General features: G+C 61.7%; 1 protein-coding gene across 1 annotated transcript in view; it reads right to left on the reverse strand.

Moving 5' to 3' along the window:
• Positions 1-2417, reverse strand: part of CDX1 (caudal type homeobox 1) — a 14004-nt gene extending 11587 nt beyond the window's left edge. The window contains 2 exon segments of the mRNA XM_009635530.1: positions 2034-2276; positions 2279-2417. Coding sequence (XP_009633825.1) covers positions 2034-2276; positions 2279-2417 — 382 coding nt within the window.
• Between the last annotated feature and the right edge of the window lie 7164 nt (positions 2418-9581).

Genomic DNA, 9581 nt, shown 5'->3' on the forward strand with positions numbered 1-9581 from the left:
GCCGCTGCGCGCGGGCCCCTTGCACGAGGGTCTCTACACGGGGCTTGGCCAGCCCTGCGCGGGGACAGTGGGGAGCCAGAAACAAGCCTAAAAGTGGAGACACTTTGCAAACAGGGAGCCCTGGCCACGATGCCAGGGATATGGGGCAACCAAAAGCAAACTCAGCCCCGAGAGATGCACAGAACACTCCTGTAGTGAGTTTGGCCCCAGCAGTGGTCTGTGGAGCTCATGGCCACCACGGGAGAGGGGTGGGGGGTCTGGGCGAGCCCAGCAGGCAGAGGGTCCCGCGGGGGGCAGGACGGGTGGAGGGTCCAGGCTGGGCTGGCAGTGGCAATGGCGGCCTGGAGGGGAAGATGAAAGGGTGCGGGCACGGCAGGACAAAGGGCCCCGCACCTCACCTCGCTGCCAAAGGAGCCTCTGTGGAGCTCATGGCCATCACGGGAGAGGGGTGGGGGGTCTGGGCGAGCCCAGCAGGCAGAGGGTCCCGCGGGGGGCAGGACGGGTGGAGGGTCCAGGCTGGGCTGGCAGTGGCAATGGCGGCCTGGAGGGGAAGATGAAAGGGTGCGGGCACGGCAGGACAAAGGGCCCCGCACCTCACCTCGCTGCCAAAGGAGCCGGCCACCATCTCCATGACAAAGCCAAGCCCTTGGCAATTTGGGCTGGCCCCAAGGGGGGATCTGCCCACTGCCTTTGAAGTGGGCAGCAGGCCCCCCCCCCCCCCCGCCCAGGTCAGGAGTTCAGTGGGGACAGGACCCCGGGACAGAGGGACAGGACCCTGGGGACAGCATGGCCGCTCAGTGCCCAGGCCAGCGGTAGGCACAGGAGTGGGGGCACCCGCTCACACACTGTACGGCCCCCGCACGCTGTTGCACACGCACACGCAGTGTGCTGAACCCGGGGCACCCACATGCACCCTCCATGTGGCACCATCCCCAAATGCACCACAGCTTGCACACTCACCACCCGTGCATGCACACCACACCTTGCACACTTGCCACCCATGTGTGCACACCGCACCTTGCACACTCACCACCTGTGCACGCACACCCTGGGCATGCATCACCACCTGTGCATTCACACTGCACCTTGCACACTCACCGCCCATGCATGCACACCGCACCTTGCACACTCACCACCTGTGCACGCACACCACACCTTGCACACTCACCACCCATGCATGCACACCGCACCTTGCACACTCACCACCCGTGCATGCACACACTGGGCATGCACACACCCCCCGCACCTTGCACGCACACCACACATGGCACTGTCCTCAATGCACCACACCTTGCACACATGCAGTGAGCCTGTAGCATCCCCTGTACACACTCATGGACACTGTCTATACAGCAAGCCCTGTACACACGTGCTGCTTGTGGCACCTTGCACACGCACACAGAGCCTATAGTGCCTCACACGCACTGAGAACACCTTATATATATATACACCCAGCACATGCAGCACCTTCCCTCCTCATATATACGCACAGTACCTTCCCTGTACACATACACACACACACTACACGTGCCCGCAGCACAAGGCCCCTTGCAGATGCAGACGCCCCCCCGTACCTGGCTCTCACACGCAGCTGCACACTGGCTCACAGCCCCACACACTCACCCTTGCACACACGAGACACCCCGTCCCACACCCCCCCGGGGCTGGCAGGGCCCCGGATCCCGGGGGTCTCTGGCTCTGCCCATCCTACCCAGGGGCGGCAGGCGAGGGCAGGGGTGCAGGAGCAGAGATGAGCTGGGAAAAAGGACTTTCCAACATATAACCCCGGCTGCCAGCAATGCGGAAGGACGGTACCCTCCCTGCCCATCCTCAGCCCCTGCCACCCCATCAGTGGGGTCCCTCCGCTCTTTGGGGACCAGGCGCCATGCTGAGATGCCAGGCCAAGTGTACTGTCCCTTCTGTCCCCACGCAGGGAGAGCCATGGAGCAGAATCCAGCCCCACAGGACTTCAAGCCCAGAGATGCCCTGCACTGAGGAAGGCACAGGGGGTGCGGGGCTCGGGGGGTCCTTACCGCTGCTGCTGGTGCTGGGAATGCTGCGCCTCATCCACTCGTACGGGGTGCGCCTCTGGGCGTTAGGGGAGAGCTGGGGGAAGGAGCTGCTGATGGGCGGAGGCAGGAGTCCAGAGCCTGGGGGCTGGATGGGGTTAAAATCTGGGGGGCTGAATCCAAACTGCCCCGGGCTGGTGGTGGAAGGCGCAGCAGCGGTCCCGTAGGAATGCCAGTCCTCCTTGGCAGGGGTGTGGGGGGAGCCCCTGGCACATGGTGGTAGCTGGCGAAGTCCGAGTACTGGGGCGGCGCCGGCACGTAATTCTGGGGGTTGAGGTTGAGGCTGGGGTGCCGGACGGGGCTGGGATACATGTTGGTGTCCTTATCCAAAAGATAACCTACATACATCTTCCCCGTCGGGCTCCGCGCACATGCTGCACCGCCGTGCCGCTGGCTGGGGGCTGGCTTGGGTTTGGCAGGGAGGTGGCCGCCCCTCCTTCGCTGCCGCTCACCTGGGCGCCTTGGGGAGCTGTGTCCTGGGGCCAGGCACCTCCCTGCCCACAGGCTTTTATTGGGCCCAACCTCTCGCAGCATTTGCATTGAAAGGCAGGTTTGCATTTCAAAGTGCAGGAACCCCAGCGGGCGAGGGGGGCGAATTCAAACCTCCCACCCCGGCTGCAGGGGGGCCAAGGCGGTGGGTGACCCCTGGGAGCACTGAGGACCCTGTGTCTCCTCTGCTGTCACCACCCCACAGCCGTCCTCACGCCACCAGCCATGGTCCCTTTGTGGCAGCCGGCTTTGGGGACACTAGGGTATCATGGGCATCGAGGATGCCCCAAGGGAACCCACCCTGTCGCTGAAGCCATCCGTACCCCAGGAGCAGGGTGCCTTGGTCTGAGCCCTCATATTAAAGCCCATCTGCAGTCAGGGGACAAGCTGGGCTGTGCCTGCCACCAGCCCCATTCCCACATTGGGGACACCGAACCCTCACTCTGGAATGGTGCTTTCCCGCACCCAGTGGCAGGATCCCCCTGATTCGGAAATGGGGTGCTGGTGGGAAGGGAAGGCTCTGGGTCCCCCTGCATTTACTCCATATAGGGGCAAACTCACCCCTCCAGCCCCAACAGCAAAGCTCAGCCCAGCCCCGGAGAGCGGGACAGACGGACAGACAGAGCCCCTGCCATAGACAACAGGGAGTCCCTGGGCCCCGACATGGCCCCAAGGGGCTCCCAACCCTGTGGCAAGAGATTTTTCTTGCCTGTTTTCTTTCTTAAAGAAGCAAGAAGGTCCCCATAAGTTTTCTGGTAGGGAAACCCCAGCAGAAATGGCCCCCCCGTGAAGCCGTGTGTGCCTGGAAGGTGGGTGACCACCTACTCATCACCCGTCAGCCCAGACACACCTTCGCTCCGGAGGGGGACGAGGGACCGAGGACCGGCTCTGTGTCACCCAGGCAGAAAACCCCATCATTGGCAGCTGGGAGCCCCGTCCCCGCCGGCACCCCCCTCTCTGCCAGTGTCACACTGTGCTGGCCACCACCGCCTTGTCACAGCCACCGTTTGCAGGCTGGCTTTTTCCCTCAAACCAAAGCACAGCCCCGCAGATGCTCCAGGAGGGTGTTTTGTCACCTCCCCAAGGCCACCTCTGTCCTTTTCTCTGCACCAGCCCCTTCCCCTGCCGGAAACACAAGCATGGACTGAGCAGTCCTCATCCTCCTGGGATAGAAACAGCCTGGAATTTGACAATAAGGAACAAGGGGGAAAAAAGAAAGCAGGAAAAAAAAAGAGATTTAGAATGCAATTGAGAGGAAGGGATAAAACACAAGACTTTCAGGCGTTTTCTTTATACGAACCTGGGAAGTGTTTCCACTGTGGAATTGCCTCCCAGATTTGTGGGGTTAAAAGGAAAATGGTAACAAAACTGGCAAAGCTACTCTGACTCAAGGAGCTCAGTGCATTTGATGCACAATCATTTCTTCCTTTCCCCCCCAGCAGCCGGTGGCAGATGTCCCCAGCCTTAGCTGGCGGGTCGAGGACAGCACCCAGCCACCAGTGCTCCCTGGGGCCCTGCTTGCCCCCACACCAGCCCTTCCTCCCCACAGCATCCTGAGCAATCCTGTGTTCGCGGAGGGATCAGCACGTCCCAGAGCCCCTGCAGCCCTGCTGTCCTCTGTTTGCTGACGGTGGACTTTGCGAGAGCTGTACCCAGCTCGCAGCCCTCCCCACCACAGCTGGGCCAGGCTGCTGTCGTTCCCACCCTGCAACCAAGCCCAGCGCGCTGGAGCCGTAACGGGGCAGCACCCCCGACCCCGGAGCCATGGATCCGCAGCAGCTCTGCATCAACCCTGGGTGCCCCGGCCCATTGCTCCAGCCCCGATTCCTGATGCAACTGGGTGACAATATTACAGGGGTGTCCCTCTGCCACATCCGCTTCCTGCCAGGATGAGATCAAAGGGGGACGGGGAGAGGTGAGGGATCTGGTTTGCAAGAAGGGAGCAGAGTAAAACCCCAGCAATGGGAAATCACCCCCAGAGCTGGCATCACCCAGGCTCTGCCTCCTGAGACCTGGCAAGGCTCCGCGAGAGGTGAGCAATTTGCAGCATCCTCCCTGCACCCCTCGCCCAGCCTTGCCCTGGCTCCCTCTCTCACGACAAAGGTGACCGTCGCGACTGTCCCACCTGGTGACGAGCTCAGCTCATGCTGCAGTGCAGAGTGATTGATGCACCGTATAAACTCATCTATTCTGTTTTTTTCCCAAGGTCTCAGCACAGCCATGGCTTTGTTTAAACAAGAGAGGCAAGGCCACCTTCCTCCTCCTCCAGCAAAGAGCCGCTGGCTCAGGAAGTGGGGAAAAAAGGAGGAAAATCCCCCCTGAGCGGTGGTGGGAGGTATGGAGGGATGCTGGGTCCTACTCCAGGGGTGGCTGCATTTCAGTGAATGCTGGGTTTATTCCTAACAGGCAGCCCATGCCCCCCTTTCCCTTTTCCCAGCTCATGGAGCCAAGACCAAGGGCACAGGCAGCCCAGGACCCCCTTTCCCTTTTCCCAGCTCATGGAGCCAAGGCCAAGGGCTCAGGCAGCCACCAGGGACTGGGGGTCCGGGGCAGGACCTCACACCACATCCTCCCCATGGTGAGTGAAGGGCTCGGCAGGGCACAGCATCGCCAGGTGCCTGCTAACAGCAGTGCCATGAGCACCCTTGGCACGGGGTGAAGGGGGCAGGGGAAGACAATTGGGCCATAAAGATCCACCGACAAGAACTTCCCTCTTTTCCTTTTCTTTGGCCCCTTTATTGCTGCTGAGGATTGTGGTTGGCAAAGCTTATGCTGAGGAAGAGCCAGGCCCTCCATGGCCTCACCTCCATGGGCTCCCCTCCATGGGCTCCCTGAGGAGAATCCCAGCTGCTAGACTGGGGCTGACGGGTGCTGCTGGGGACCCTTGGTGCCCTAGGATGCCACCCACACCGGGGTCTCATGGGTGAGCAGGTCAGAGGCTGCTAGAGCCCCTGGGGGTCCCCAGCTGAACAAGAGGAGGTGGCAGTACCCTCTCCATCCCACCCCAGAGACCCCAAACCCAGCCTAGGGAGCTCCTGCTAGTCCTCCAGACCTGAGAGTCCTGGTGGAAACCAGGAGGATGCAGTGGAGAGGGAGAGCGGCCAGGGTTCCCCGGGCGCTCCCTGGGGCTCGGTGCTGCTATCCGTGATCCAGTGATGCCATCTCCTGGAAGCAGGAGGGCTGGGGAAGGGAGGGCCGGCAGGTCCCCAGGGCCAGGCTGAGGCAGTTGTCCCAGATGGAGCAGGTTTACAGGGGAGACCCCCCCACCTCCTCCTCCTCCCATGGAGGAGACACACCCCGGGGAACCAAGTCCTGCCTTGTCCCCCAGCTCGCTCTGACCCCCCCCATGATCTCAGCAGGACAGAGATGTGCGCAGAGGGTCGAGTAGGTGCCACCTCGCTCCCCCCTTTCCCCCCGAGCCTCCTCCCCATCACCTCCCCAGCAGCCCCATGGCCTCCCCACTCCCCCCAGCCCCTGTTGCTCCCAGAGGCAAACCTTTGGCCTCAGACCAGCACATCCCAGAGCTGCATGGCCCCGCGCACACCCCAGCCCAGCCATCACCTTCCTCCCATTCCCCAGCTTCTCCTGCCACCCTCCTGCAGCAGGAGGCAAGGGAAAACAGAGCACGTCTCCTGTGCATCATTCCTGCCATGCGCCTTTGGAGCAGCACCCCAGAGAGTGAGGGAGGGATGGGGCAAGCACAGCTGCCCCACCGAATGTCCTGAGAGCATCCCCTCCTCTCTGGCAACAGAGACATCAGTGCAACCTTCTTGCAGAGGACAACCCCCTGCCCCAGCTCCATCAGTCCCACTGCAGAGTCCCAGGTTCCTTTTGGCTTTTCCCAGGTGCCTGAACCATGTCTCTGCTGGCACTTGTGTCCCCGTGCTGAGGAGGGCTCTGCAGAGCTGGTGCCCAGACAGATGGGTGCTGGACTGGGATATCCCAAATCGATGGTCTGAAGTTGCACCAGGGCAGGTTTAGGCTAGACATTAGGAAAAATTTGTTCACAGAAAGGGCTGTCAGGCTCTGAAATGGGCTGCCGAGGGGCAGGGTTGAGTCCCCATCCCTGGAGGTATTTAAAAGATGGGTAGATGTGGTGCTTAGGGACAGGGTTTAGTGGTGGGATGGCAGTGCAAGGCTAACGGTTGGACGTGATGATCTTAAAGGTCTTTTCCAACCTAAATGATTCTATGATGCGCTGCCAGCACTGCCATACAGCCCCCCACTCCCCTCCCCAGGGCTCGGTGGGGGGTCTGGATCCATCTTTCCTGGCAAAACGCAAATGCCACAAATCTTGGGAGTACCCTCATGAGGGCACTGGGGACAGGGACACACACTGGCACCTCTCACTGCTCTCCATCGCCTGCGGGGCCGCTGGTCTCGCTGGGCTGGTGATGCGATTCCCCCTACGCTGGCACAGAGCTGGGTTCTCGCCGTGCAGCGGGTGGGTGCTGAGCATGGCTTGCCCACACAGCCCATGACGGGAGACATGGGGTCCCAAAGGTGGCTGGGGCCTGGTGGGGAGCGTCCCGGCCATGCTTCGCTCCTTCGCCGCGTTTCAGGCACTGCGCAAGCAGAGGGTTAACGATTCCCACATTAAGTGGCTGCAGATGTGTGGGAAAGTCTGGGGCGACCGGACGGCATTGCTATTAGTATTCACCCAGGAGCCTGCCGCTGCCTCCCGGGGCTCTGCGGAGCACATTTAATACCGAGGGTTGTTGTGGGGGTTAGGAAGAATGCATGGGATGGGGGCGGAAAGGCCCCGAGGCAGGGAGAGACAGCGGGCTAGCATCCTCTGCTGCTGGCTAGTGCGTCCTCCAAGCGCCCGAAACCGGGGGATGTAGGGGACAGGCCAGCATCTGCAGGGACAGAGTGTATGGCGTACGGCTCAGTGCTACCCCGTGACACCACTGTCGCCCTGCGGTGTCTGTGACCAGCGTTCATGGTTCTGCAGGATGCTCCCCAGCCTGGGATGCTCCCCGGCACGCTGTGCTCGCCCATGTGGTCACTCTGGAAGGAGCCCAAGTGCTTTCTGCCTCCCCTTCCTCCCCGGGGCACTGCTGTCACCCACTGCCACCCCAGCAAAGCAAGACCATGCACGGGGTGGCGTTCCTCCAGAGGCGAGGGCAGAGCTCTGGAAAGGGCTGGATGAAGCCTTTGTGCAGCTCTCCCCTGGGCCTGAGAGCTGGATCCAGCCAGGAGCAAGCGCTGGCAGTTGCCACACTGGATGGGTTGCCCAGATGTGGTGCCGTGCTCCCCGGCACCCGCCGCTCCTCTCTTGTGGTCTGTGGCTCGGCTCCACATCAGAGCGATGCTGAAATTCCTGGGCTGACTTGGAGTTGATAGAGGCTCAGAAGAACTGAAGCCAGGGGCAAATCTGGCCCTCGTCAAACCTTTGGAGAAGCGGGAACGGCCACATCTGCTTCTGTCCTACCTGCTTCTCACCTGCTGGCACATGGGTCCTGTCGCTGACTCGGAGTTGATAGAGGCTCAGAAGAACTGAAGCCAGGGGCAAATCTGGCCCTCGTCAAACCTTTGGAGAAGCGGGAACGGCCACATCTGCTTCTGTCCTACCTGCTTCTCACCTGCTGGCACATGGGTCCTGTCGCTGACTCCAGCATGGCCGTTCCCACCATTATGTTGGGTCGCCTGGCTCTGGTGGCTCTTCTCCATCTCAGGTGTGGGATACGGGCTTTTCCCCATGGACCCAGCTCCGCCTGGGATAGGGCAGGAGGTCGGAGAGTTGCTTTGATCCAGGTGATGCCAGAGCAGTCTCCAAATACCCTGGAGTGTCCCTACCTCAGTGACTGCTGTCCCCAACAGAGATGTGCACTACGTGACCCCAAGCCCCTGTTAGCACTTAACGATGATTATTGAGGCTGGAAATCTCAGCCGAGAGCGGCCCCAGCAGCCCATACTGCAGCTGTCCCAGCCCCGGGGGAATCACTAAGTCCTGCAAGCACCACGAATAGGGCTGCGGGCGTCAAAAATAGAGGTGAGCAACGAATGGGGGATGAGGCAGAGGTAGCTCTGCTGCTCCCCTCCGCCCACACGCTTGCACAAGAGAGTCCCTCTGGCTTCAGTGCTTCCTCCGAGCTGGCCTTTCCCAGGAGCTGCTGTAACCCCGACACGCTGTTCCTGAACAAAGTGCGCATCCCGGGGGATGTAGAGCGCGGGCCGCCGCCTGCTCACTGGGATGCTGTGGGCTCTCCAGGGCTCTTCCAGCATCCCAAAACAATGAACCCCGGCCTTTGCAGACTTCTCCTGGGGTGGGTTTTTGTTTTGCTCAGGTTGTCCCCGCTCCCAGCCCAGGAGCGGGCATTGGGGTCATCATCTGTTTGCAAGGGGCTGGGGGGAACGCATCCCATCCCAGGATCAGGACGCTCTGCCCTACTCCACGCTAGCTTTTCCACCCCCTGCTCACCCCAGGTAGCTTGTCCCCGGTGCGAGGGGGCAGCAGAATTGTACCAGCAGGTTTCTCCCTCTCCCACTGTGTCGGGAGCAGCGATGCTGTCCTTGGAGGGGAGATGTTACCGGGAAATAACTCTGCTGAGCCATTCCCAGCAGCCCATATGTCCCCGTGCAGAAACCCGTCAGACGCATCTCTATCCCTTAGGAAAAGTGTTGGGAAGAGCCATGTGCGCAGCACGTCCCCGCTGCTGCCTGCCCCCCATATGAGCCGCTCTCATGCTTGCTGGCTCCCCTTCTGCACCACAGACCGTTTTGGCTCTGGGGGGCTGCCAGGGCCCCCCAACATGTGGCCATCACCACGTCTGGAGTCGGGGAATCTGGCCAGCCCGGTGTAGGGGAGCGGCGGGGTCTCGCCCAGCCATCACCGCTTCAACCCCTCCACGCAGCCCGGCGTGAGGGCCCCTCCAGCTCCCAGGGGCCACCCCTCCAGCACCCTTCCCTCTCCCAGCGCCCCTCTCCTGCCGGACTCAGCCAGACCCCAGCTCCCCTGCCCCGCCGCGGCTGTACCTGCCCGGCTGCCAGAACCTGCCAGCCACGGAGCCGGCCAACGAG

The sequence above is a fragment of the Egretta garzetta genome, unplaced genomic scaffold (genome assembly GCF_000687185.1).
Source record: "Egretta garzetta isolate BGI_Z169 unplaced genomic scaffold, ASM68718v1 scaffold270, whole genome shotgun sequence".
Classification (NCBI taxonomy): Eukaryota; Metazoa; Chordata; class Aves; order Pelecaniformes; family Ardeidae; genus Egretta; species Egretta garzetta.